The sequence below is a fragment of the Rhinolophus ferrumequinum genome, chromosome 3, assembly GCF_004115265.2.
Source record: "Rhinolophus ferrumequinum isolate MPI-CBG mRhiFer1 chromosome 3, mRhiFer1_v1.p, whole genome shotgun sequence".
Lineage (NCBI taxonomy): Eukaryota > Metazoa > Chordata > Mammalia > Chiroptera > Rhinolophidae > Rhinolophus > Rhinolophus ferrumequinum.
Window position 1 is genome coordinate 77,347,666 of NC_046286.1, and position 12,713 is coordinate 77,360,378.

Sequence of the window (12,713 nt, forward strand, 5' to 3'; positions counted from 1 at the left end):
CTTATTTAATTTTCATGACAACCCCAGAAGGAGGTTGTCCCCCTTAATTTCTAGTTAAGGAATCTAAATAAGGTAGAAGTTAAATGACCTGACCAAGGTCACACAGCAATTTAAGGTAAAGCTGCGATTTGAACACAGGTTCACAGGCACAAGAGTCTTCCCACTTAATCATCATGTTTCACTGCCACGGTGAATAGTGAGATTATGTGCATAAAATTTATGACAAATGCGTAAGACATGGTAGCCGCACCTTAAATCGCACCTTAAATAATGTTTATTATTATCTACATGTCACTATCACGAAGCAACTTTCTTAGGCCAGTCTCAGGGGAAAAGAAAACAGACAAATGAAATCTATAGAAAATCTTTATCATTTTGGCCAAAAATTTCAAGGCCACTGCCACACCAGAATATGAACCGAAAGGCTGAAAACAAGTAACTAAATCCACATACTGATGAAAATTCAAAGGAGCAAGAAAATATTCCAAATATAGTATTTTTTTTTTAGGATGCAAGAGGGAAAAGCAATAAGTGAGCAGCATCCACAAGTAGGATAATCAATCTCTGGAAAATTAAGAGGGGCTCTGACTGATGACAGAGAATCCCAGGGACTGTCTGATTTACAAATGCCAGTGGCTCTTTCTTCATTCTTTCTTCATTGAACATTCTTTCTACAAGGCAGATCGCCACTTGATCACAGTGGGAGGAAGGTGCACATGTTGATGAGTTTAACCTAAAATTATAACTACAAATTTTAACTGTTCAGTGACCATCTTCCTATATTTGTTCTGAAACCCACACATGTCAATTCACTTTTCCCCCTAGTTTATTTAGACAAATGTGAATTAGGTTTGGCAAAGTGTTTCTAAAATTATAGGCACTACAATGTAGCATTTATTTGTAATATGTCAGTGCCAAAAGAAACAGTTGTTTAAATTACAGCAAGGTTCTCTAGAGTGGATCATGTCATTCTTCTTCTTCATGGCTGTGTTATATATCAAGCTGAAGACCTTTCCCTGTGAGAACGGTATCAGGGTTGCCATTCAATAAATATTTATTGAGGCTCTATTAGATGTCAGGCCTTGTGCTGTGTATACCAGAAAACAAAACCAACATGGTCTATTCTTTTACAAATTTACTCTTTCCCTTCTTTCTCCTGCCCTGGAAACCTGCCTGGGTGTAAAAGGAAATGAAAAGTTGGAGACAGCAGTATCATAGGGTAATTTACATGCAAACTTTTTCTCTCCCTGTGTGTGGTCAGGATGTACCCTTTCTCAGGATCTCTGGAAGAAATGTTCTCAGTGGTGTAAGAGCACTAAGATTTCATAAACACCTATTCTGTGTTAGGTGCTGAATGTGGGACCATAAGTAAGTTACCTAACTTAGTTCTCCTAATAAGTCCATGTTAGAGCCAAAAAAAAGTAGAAACTCAAAGACGATGAGCAGATCACTTAAAGTCAGAAGCTAGGAATTATTTATTGACTAATGTTGATAAACTGATATAGCACAAAATAAGCAGGATCTGTGAGGATACAATATGGCTAGAAGATGAATATGTACAAACCACGAATATCAGAAAGAGTGAAGAATACTCCAGATTCTGCTGCTAATAACTCTCACGGGTATGCGAAGGTTTGTTTGAGAAATTACAAATTCTAACAAATACTATATTTTTTTCTGCAGAAGGCTGATGCTGTACGTGTGATTACATTCACTGGCTGTATGGGAGAAACATTCTTTGACAGCAAGCCTATAGGGTTGTGGAATTTCCGCGAAATAGAAGGTGACTGCAAAGGATGTACTGTCAGGTTAGTCAAGATGGTCTGACCTGTGTATCATAAAAGCTCTAGTTTTATTTTGCAATATTCTATTATCATGTGGATGATACAGAACAGGCTTGAAGTGATTACATTCAAACGTGAATTTACCATGAAGCTAATGCAAGTTCAAGTCTCTTCCCCAATTTGTGCAGGCAATTTCCAAGGTCCTGGGAGCTGCTCCAGCTGTAGTTTTACATGGTGATATGTTTTTGTAAAATTTTCAAAGGTCATGTATTTTAACCTCAATCAGTTGAGGCTACTTACTATCTCTTTCCACTCCAACTTTCCTTCAGGTCCAGGAGGTTTATCATGAGTATGGCTATCCGGTAGTCAAAATTTCTTTTAAAGAGAGCTTTCTTTCAAACTATAATAATTAAGCTTCAGGTCTTCACAAAGCCTGGAATCATGCCACTTATATTTATAACAACATATAGAACCCTAGTGCAAGTTTTATCTCCTGCAGGATTTTTCAAATAACACCTTGGGTTTGGTAAGTGTTTCAAGTGGAAACCATGGGCCTTAAAGATTCTGTTTAAGTTCAAAAGGAGAAGAAGGGGCCAAGATAAGCCAGAAGAAAGTGCCATAATACACATCATCAATTATAACAGAGAGGTTAGAATGTAGGCATTTAAAAATATTTAACAAGCATACAAAGCATATGTAGAGAATAAATATTATTATATAAAACTGAGTAGAGAATATAGACTAATTAGCTAGTAGTCGAGGATTTCTCGGCTTAGGAAACTTAGAGCCTACTAATCAACTGAGCCGATAATGATTTTAATGATAGTAAATTAAATACATGGTAGGTTAATATACACACATAGCAACTCTAAAATCAATAGGTTAGGAGTTTGCATTTGTTTTACTTCCAACTTAAAGGGCACATACTCCTTGTCAAGACCCAAATTCCCCATTAATGTGGCAGAATGTCCTTCACATATCTTTCTCATCATCTCTAGAGTTTCAGAGAAGAAGTAGCGCCCCCTCAAAAAAAAAGTCTCTCTCTCAAAGTTTTAACCTCCAACTCTATCTTGTCATTAAAGGCTTGTCAACATGGCACTGAGGACAGTTTGAAAGCCTGACCCATTTATAGTTTAACATGGTTTGGTCAATAATAGTCCATAAAGTCTAACATGGAATGATTATCTGTAAAATTCTTTCAATACAACCTAGTCAGTGAGGTCCACATTAATATTCTGTTGCTCACAAATCAATACCAACTTTTCCCTAAACATGTCTTTGGTAAATGTATAAGTAGGATTTTCAAAAGCCTATGATCAACAAAACATCGCAAACATTTAAACGTCTATTCAGCAATGCATAACATGTGTTAAGATAACATCACTAATTATCTATTCTGCAAAGATCTCCATGCCTTCAGCATGTAAAGTATTATGTAAATTAATATAGTTATAAGTGTGTGTGTGTGTGTGTGTGTGTGTGTGTGTGTGTGTGTAGGGTGTTTTTCAGGTAAGAGTGATTCACATTTTCAATTGCCTGATATTAGTATGAATATGGTCCAGTCCTAGGCATTGAGAAACTCAGAGCCAAGAAGGGAGGAAAAGGGAAATGCTGAAAAAGTCAAAACGCAAGGCATGACAAAAAAGGTACACTCAGAGTATAGTACGGTTATGAGCATTCAGATCTGCTTTCTGGAGGAGGTGACATTTGATGTGAGCCTGGACACAGAGTAAAAGTGCAAAAGAGGAGATGGCAGCTAGCCTGTAGAGAGCATTCGAGTGCTAGGGATGAGTGAGACCAAAGTTAGGAAGGATGGAAAACCAATGTTTTGCTTATTTCACAAATGGGAATTCGCGCATACAGGATTGACAACTGGGAAAATGATTTCATTGAGTGTTCATAACAGCTCTTCCCAGCATATTAATGTTTGTATCACCACGTAAAGGCAGTAAAGTGCACCCACACAGCTGAAAACACCAAGCTCAGGAGTACCAGACCCACACACAGACTGCACACAGTGCCCAGTCACCCGCAAACTTGGCCTTGGGTTGGCCAAGCACTCTAAGAAGTGTTCGATGCCCAGTTCTCCTCCATAATTGTGCATTTTTACTATGACAGTCAGTCAACAGGGTCAACCCATCCTTACACTCCTTGCCATCAAACTACCTTCACCTGTTGCATTTAAGGTAAAGTTCTATATTTACTGGAATATTTATTTATTTTAAAATGTTTAGCATACCTTTTTGAACGATGATAATATTTTGGTCAAGATCATTACTATGTTTGTGAGTGCTCTGATTACAGCGTTGCATAAATTTTGAGTGACCTGCCCTAACCCTGTTTTCCTACAATCCTTGGTATTTGTAGGAATAATTTTTACAGGACTCCTGGTGTTTGTTTGTTTGTTTTTCAGGAGAACGTAGATGACAGTTTAACATAAAGACCAATCATTCCAGTTTTAGAACAGAAATGATTATATGGGGAGGATGAAGCTATAAGACATAGAATGAGAAAATTCTATATAAGGTCTTGGAATGTCAGTTTTAGAAATTCACATTTATGCATTAGTCAGTAGATGGGATATAGTTGTTATGCCTTAGAAAGAGTAATCTTTCAGGGGTATTAAAAAAAAGCATCTTATTTTTCTTAAATTTCTGAAAATCGCATTCACATCAAAGTAGAAAAGAAAAACTGCTGCAAATAAAATGTATTTAGCTGAACATTGAAATGACGATGAAATGTTAATATACTTAACCCCAACATACATCTAGTTCTATAGTTAACAAGTTATAAGTGGAAGAGCATGGCTGTTCCAAATAGCATAATCAATCCTTACTAACTTGAACAGACATTAAGGTTCAAAAGAGAAATAAAAAGCAAGTTAAGAAACTTAGCATTTATTAATAATAAAAAGATAGTTACATTTCCTGGTAAATGTATTCAAAATGAATAGGAAAACTCTAGAATAATGTTAAATATTGAAATATTATAGACCACACCTGAAATGACTCATTTTTCCCCCTTCTCTAAGTCACCAATTGAAAGCCAGGCTTACCTGGTTTTGGCCAATGAATTAAGTGAAGTAGGCTGATCTACCTCTGTATTTGTAGCTGTTCTCAGCAGGAAAACTCTTTCCTTCCGATTTGCCTTTTGTTTGAATACTACACGTACGACAATCTCCTAGAGTGTTGGAGCAGAAAGGGGCCTGAGAAGTCATTCAGTAACTGAATCCTTTCAGCTCACATTTGAAAAATTCAGACCTGAAGTGTTAAGTGACAGGGCCTTAGTGAGATTCCACATCAGATTCCAGGGTCCCTGCCATCTAATTCTCTATTTTTTTCTATGATATATTGAGGGAATAAGTAAATCAAGGACACGAGGACATTAAGGTATAAATATCCCAGAGTTTTTATACAAGAAAAATAAACTGTGATATTTTTGTTTTGATTTTAATACTTATCCTGACATTATGTAGTGAGAATTCATGTTGATTTACTTTTGTTTGTGTTTTTTAAGTTATACGTAGTAATCCGTTGGGCCAGAACATCCAGAAAACTGTCAGAAGTGACTCCTACACCCCTTTCTGGTTGTCCTTGGTAGCATGGCAGTATATAACGCAAAATCCTAGTATTTGAGAACTTCAAAGAACTTCTTCCTAGTAGACTCTACACAACGTTCTCTATTCTCAAATGTAATACTCCAGAAATTAATGAATTTGTTGTAATAACAAAGGCCAATGATCACCAATTTATTTACTACCAACTGTACTGTTAATAGGCTGATTCAGTTCCTCAAACTTTTAGTTAGCATTTTTCATGCATATTGAAAAAGCATCTTTTAAGCTCATATTAGAAAAACAAATTATGACATCTTTTGATCTTACTCCAAATTAGATATAACTTAAAATTACAAAGACCTACTTATGAAAAACACACTAAGACTCTTTACTCCCTTTAGTCTTCAAAGTTTAATTTCTCTCTGGTCCAGGAACAGAGAGAAAGGCAAGTTGTCTAAAATGTGTAACAATTCTTCCTCCACAAGCACATTAATATGTTTACACTAATATTTTTACACTCTCATTAGCCAAGATTTCATGCAAATAAGATTCTAGGCTCCTGTTATTTTACAGTGACATTATTATCATATTTCTCGATATCTCCTCTCTACCCTCAAGTTAATACAACACTCCAATTTCAGAGATTCAAATATATGCTAATGTGCAAATATTTAAAGTTTAAAAAGTATTTCCACAATTAAAGCGTAGTCTGTAACAACATCAATTAGATAGAGAGGCAGATAGACAAATGATAGATAACTGTGCATTTGAAAAAAAATCTTTTTAAACGTTGTATTTACAAGGCATACATGCATTACTTATTTAGTCAATATAGTCTCTGTGAGGCAATTTGCTACACTAAAATTTCTTTCATTCCACAAACATTTATCAGATTCTGCTATGAGCCAAGTACCATACTGGATGGCTAAGTTTGTGCCTAGCATGGAGCCTGGCCCACAATCTCTAGTTGGTCTCATAGAGATTACATTCTAGTGAAAAGGACAGATAAACAAACACACAAATAAATAGAGGCATCCTTCATTGTCTGAATCTAATCTGTCTCCGAAAAACCTATTGGATAGCAACTATTCAGAAAGTAGGGACCTATTTCATAACGTCTTTTTTCATTACAACTCTAAGTTTGTACATTTTGACCACCTGCACCCATTTCATCCAACACTCACCCCCTGTTGTGTTGTGTATATTGCAAATATAATAATGCATTCTCAACCCATCCAAAAACACCACTAGTTCATACCACTAAGACACATTTATACACCACCATAGCTATCCACCGAGCACTTCAGCAAAACGTAACGCATTTAAAACATCAATGACCTAGTTATTAAACACTCCAGGTGAGAGATGGTGGTTACTTGGTCTAGGATGGTGGCAGTGCAGATGCAGAGAAGTGGATGGAAGGGTGGAATACATATTTGATATGGTTTCTGCCCCACAACAGCTTACAATCAAGTCTCAGAAGACTTTGATGTATTGAATGCTGATGGACCAAGTAGACATTGTCTGATTCGTGTGAAATGTCTCTCTTCAGTCCTCAGGTGGAAGATAGTGAGGGGACTATCCAGTTTGACGGAGAAGGCTATGCACTGGTCAGCCGCCCCATTCGCTGGTACCCCAACATCTCCACAGTTATGTTCAAGTTCAGGACATTTTCTTCAAGTGCTCTCCTGATGTACCTTGCCACGCGAGACCTGGTAAAGATAAGCACAGCTGATCTTCCCTGATTGAAAATCTTTTTGTTTCTTTTCTGTAGGTTTCTAATGCAATTATCAGATTTTTATTAAATTAGTAATTATTGTCCAAAGGAGTCTGGGATGGCTGTGTGATAATTAAAAGTGAGTGATGCAGATAGTGCTTGTATATTTCCATTGATAACTTTAATTGCATTCAATTTAATTATAATTTATTTTCAATATAACTCCCCATATAATCCTTTAAGAGAAGCACACAGTAAAGGTTCCCTGGGTATGGAATCATGGAGCAGCAAAAGCTACTCCTTCGTCTTCTTTTAGAGACCTAAGTGGAAAGATGATTCTAAATCTCCTCATTGTTTTTTCTGGGTAAATATTTCTTAGTAAATTCTTTTAGGGAACATACCTTTGAGTTTGTTTAATATGTTTTCAAAGGAACCCACTTTATACTCCTGTTATAAAAGGATACATCTTAGTAATTCGGTTGTGACCATTTGCGCCATAATATTATACCTGCGAACATTTGCAACACAGTAATACTGATTCAATTTTCAAAATGGATTTCAATTACAGATCAATACATTCAGTAATTTAGCCATAAGGCCCTATTATAAGCCCTACAAACAGACTGTATACCCATGTATTTCTCTCTGTATCTAATCACTGGTGTATGTTTTACTCTATTAATAGAAAGATTTCATGAGTGTAGAGCTCACTGATGGGCATATAAAAGTCAGCTATGATCTGGGTTCAGGAATGGCTTCCGTTGTTAGCAATCAAAACCATAATGATGGAAAATGGAAATCATTCACCCTCTCAAGAATTCAAAAACAAGGTGAGTTTCTGTACTAATAATGCACTATGAGCCTTAATCAGGCTCTCCAAAGCTCTCACGTACGTAATCATGACAAAGACCTTGTCTGTAATTTCAGTTACTCACAAATTCTGTGAAAAATTAATACAGTCATTTCTTTGGCTTAGATTATAGGTGGTTTAGGTTAGACATGACTGATTGAAGAGCCAAATGGTTCTCTGTCATTTTCTTTTGAAACTGAGAGCTTAATTTCAAAGCCTAAAACTGTCTTACAACTTGTAAATTTATATCCTATAGTAGGTTTAAAAAGGTTGTGTGCTTTTTCTTTTCTTCTTATTTTCTTTTCTTCTTATTTTGCCAAGATGGTTCCCTTAGAGTATCCCACAGGTAGAATTTGTAGGAGTTTGTTAGAGCACAGCTAAAAATGTAACATTTTTGTGGTTCCAAGACATTTTAAAAATATGTTCACAAACATTTCATTTGTTCATATAAGCAGGTGTTTTGTTCAAGTGTGAGAGGAGAGGAAACAGGCTCAGACTTAATGTGGTTACAAATTATTTATATATATATGATCTCACCAGAAATCCAAGTCTATTAGATCTGAGTGTGCTGCTATTTTTATTTAAGTATGATTCCCCTAATTCTGTGTGCTAGAGAATTACCAATATCTGCAAGTGAAACTTCGATACATCCATTTATATAATTAGACGTATTTAACTTTGATCATGCCATTTCATGGAACTTTAGGTTTAACTTGGAACCATCCTTCATTCCTGCATTTAACAAATATCTGCCAAGTATCAGCTAAGTACTATACAAGAACTAAATGAAGTCTGGGACAAATTCTTAACTTCAAGGAACATGTGCTCTAATGGGGGAGACAGACAAGTAAATCCGCGCTTAGAGGATAGAAAGCTAATTGCGGTGTCGAGATATGTACAGCAGGCAGGGAATCAGGCAAGGAATCTCAGAAGGGAGATATTTAAGTCAGAGAGGTCACCTCCCAGGAGAGTACCCCTGAAACACAATCAGAAGTTGAGGTGTTCCCTGCATGCAAAAGCACCTTTGGACATTTCAGAGTAGTGAGTTGTAAGTTTGGGGGTCTCAGAGAACATAACATAGTGATACATCATTTGCCAAACGCTTTTCCTTAGAACATGAACCCCGGGAGGAACTCCTCAGTTTGGATAAAAACTGTTTTTGTATTTATATAAATTGAAATACTGCTGAATACATTGTTCCCCTGTAAGACAGATACAATGTACGTTGTGTGTTAGAGGCTCTGCATGGTGGTTAAGAATATTTAACTCTGTTTGGCCCAACATTTCCCAAACATCTTTGATCACCCAGATTTTCCCATTTCTGCAATATTAGCATTCTGCTGAACACACTTTGGGAAATGCTTTAGGAACTACAAGTAAATCCACAGGCTAACAGATGAGTGTGGCAGAAAATTATTAGATGAGGCTAGAGAGATGACAGAACCAGTTCAAAAAGGCCTTTATGAGCTAAGCCAATGAGTTTCAGCTTTATTCTGAAAGTGATAGGGAACTAGTAAGAGTTTTAATCAAGGGTGTGACATTGTCACATCATCAGATCTGTGCTTTAGTAAAGTTACTTTAGCAGCAGCTTGAAAAGTACATTTGTGATGATTTTAGATACTACAGGATGCAGTAAAACCAGGTGAAGAGTGAGAATGAAACCATGAGAACAGAGAGGAAAGAATGTCTCTCTGTCTCTCTCTTTCTCTCTCCCTCTCTCTCTCTTTTTTTTTTTTTTTTTTTTTTTTTTTAAGGTGGGTGCAGCTCACAGTGGCCCATGAGGAGATCGAACTGGCAACCTTGGTGCTCCCAGCACCACGCTCTAACCAACTGAGCTAACCAGCCACCCCCACAGAGAGGAAAGAATAGAGTTGAAAGATACTCAGTGTGGATGCTAAGTTTTGTTTTGTTTGTCTTTTTATAAAGATTATCAAAAATAATTCATTTTTATTTTTTTTTATTTTCTTTTGTTTTTGCTTAAATAGCAAGAATATGGCAGTGCCATTTGCCAAGCTATTCATTACAGGAACAAGAACAGGTTTTCTAGAAAATATGCGTTCTATTTTGAACAAGTTGTATTAAAGGTACTCTTCAGATCTTTAGCAGCCTAGGGAAGCTGTGTAATTGGCAGGCAATTAGTTTCACATATCTGAGGATCAGCAGAGCTCTAGGAGAGAAATGAATAACTTAGAATCATCATTGTGTTTTAAATAATTGTAGCTAATAGAAATTAGGAAAACCAAGCAGTTATATCTAGAATAAGACGATCTAAAGCCCTGGAGCAAACAGCAGTATTGAAGCAATATATTAAATGAAGACCCCCAAAGGGGGTAAGAGGGGTCTGTAAAGAAAATAATCAGAGAAAGGAGAAATAAGAAAGATAAATTTTCAGTAGACTAAACTGCAGGAAGAGAGACCAATTAGGTCTAATAATAATCTAGGCAGGAGATGAATGATGGCTGAAAGTAAGAGTTGCAGTGGAATTTGACACTAGGGAAATGCAAAATAAATCTACAATGCGATACCACTATACAGTTATTAGAATGTCTACAATTAAAAAGACTGAACATACCAAGGGCTGGCAAAGATGTGGAGCAACTGGAACGCTTGTCCACTGCTGATGAGGGTGTAAAATGATACAGGCACATTGGAAAATAGGTTGGCAGCTTCTCAAAAGGTTAAATATATACCTATCATGTGAACCAGCCATTACACTCCTAAGTACCATGTTTCCCCCAAAATAAGACCTAACGGGAAAATAAGCCCTAGCATGATTTTTTCGGAGGACATCCCCTGAACATAAGCCCTAATGTGTCTTTTGGAGCAAAACTTAGTATAAAACCCAGTCTTATTTTCGGGGAAACACAGTATTTATCCAAGACACATGAAAGCATATATCCATGCAAAGTTTTGCACGAGAATGTTCATAGCACCTTTATTTGTGATGCTAAAAAAAAAAAAATCCTCAAACATTCATAACATTTATCCATAGGTGAATGGGTATACAAATTGTTGTATACCACACAATGGAATACGATCTAGCAATAAAAACAATGAACTTTTTCTTAAATTAAAGTTTATTGGGGTGACAATTTTAGTAGAGTCACATAGGTTTCAGGTGTACAATTCTGTAATACATCATCTATACATCACATTGTGTGCTCACCACCCAGAGTCAGTTCTCTTTCCATCACCGTATGTTTGAACAATGAACTTTTAATATACACATAAAGTGAATGAATATCAAAATAATTATTCTGAGTGAAAGAAAGCAGACAAAAAAGTACATTCATGTACACTTATATGGAAAATGCAAACTCACGTATAGTCACGGCAGATAGAGGCTATTTGTAGATGGAGTTAGGCAGGGAGGGGCAGGAAGGAAGGATGACAAAGGGGCATAAAGGAACATTTCGGGTGATGGATATGTTCATTTTCTTGATTGTGGTGATGGATGTGATTCATGGATGTTTACATATCTCAGAACTTGTTGATTTGGGCAAATTATACTGTGTCAATTATACTTGGGTAAAACTTTTTAAAAATAGGACAGATATTAGAGTTATTTAGGAGATTCAATTAGTAGGGCAGTTATTGATTAATTCAATGTGGAATGGTGAGGAGAACGTTAGGATGACTGTAATTTAGAAGAGTGAGTGTGGGTCATAGTGCCCCCAAATAATACAGATTTGGGAGTAAAAAGAATCATTCTGATGCTTAGTTTAAAATACTATGGAGGTATAGAGATGATGGTGTCTCACCTGTTGAGTGTGGACTTTTGGGCAAAAATCAGGTTCAGGCATGTATATTTCTGAGTTGTTAACGTGTAGTAAGCAGATACAATCTTGAGTTTACTCAAATCATCAATAACCTGAGAAGTGGCCAAATGAAGACACATTAGGGAACATAAGCATTTCAGAAGTGTTCAAAGAAGTAGGTCTCGGGGATGGATACCGAGAATGAAATTGGAAAGTTCAATGGAGCTGGAGAGGTTGGCATTATGGAATCCAAAAGAAGAAACTTCCCAGAAGGAAGGAAATGTTAACAATATCAAATACTGCAGAGACATGGACTGAGATAAGGACCACAAGGATCACATTGGGTTTGGATGTAGGGAGGTCACTTGGATTTTAGGGAGATCAGATTCCATAGCTAGGAGAGGGATAGGAATTCAAATAAGGCTTCAGCAATGTGGGTCATTGCTCCTTTTCAGGGACCAGATTAGTTATTCAGTATTAATCTCAACTAGTCTGTAAAAGCATTGTCCCTTGAAATTCAAATGCCTCCTTCAGGAGGCATTCTCCACCTTCTCTGAGAGTCAGTTAGTCTACTGCGTACTAATAAAGAGTGCCAGATCCCCCACGTATGTTGATATGGACGTAAGATGCAGAAAGATCCTTTAGATTTTCAAAGGACTAAGAGAAGAAAAGAATTACCAAAGTAAAAACAATTTGTGTTGTTTTGTTTTTTAATCTTTTATTTATTTTAAGTGTGGTTTTCCAGGACCCATCAGCTGAAGTCAAGTAGTTGTTTCAATCTAGTTGTGGAGGGCTCAGCTCACATTGGCCCATGTGGGGATCGAACCAGCAACGTTGTTGTTCAGAGCACAGCGCTCTAACCAACTGAGCTAAGCAGCCACCCCAAAACAATTTGTTTATAACAACTCAGCATTGATTATAAAATGCTGGTTAAGCCCTTACTCTGGGTCTAGTACTTAATAAAACCATTTTTCCCCTGCTTACCTATAAATAATGTCTGAAATTTTATATTAATAGCTATTCTGTAAGGGAAAGAAGTAGGGCGAGA

At 36.6% G+C, this 12,713-nt stretch overlaps 1 protein-coding gene across 2 annotated transcripts in view; it reads left to right on the forward strand.

The window, feature by feature from the left end:
* Positions 1–12,713, forward strand: part of LAMA2 (laminin subunit alpha 2) — a 527,500-nt gene that overhangs the window by 472,681 nt on the left and 42,106 nt on the right. For both annotated transcript variants that reach the window (XM_033102537.1, XM_033102538.1), the window contains exons 49-51: positions 1,684–1,808; positions 6,893–7,055; positions 7,743–7,887. In XM_033102537.1, coding sequence (XP_032958428.1) covers positions 1,684–1,808; positions 6,893–7,055; positions 7,743–7,887 — 433 coding nt within the window. The remainder of the gene's footprint in view (positions 1–1,683; positions 1,809–6,892; positions 7,056–7,742; positions 7,888–12,713) is intronic.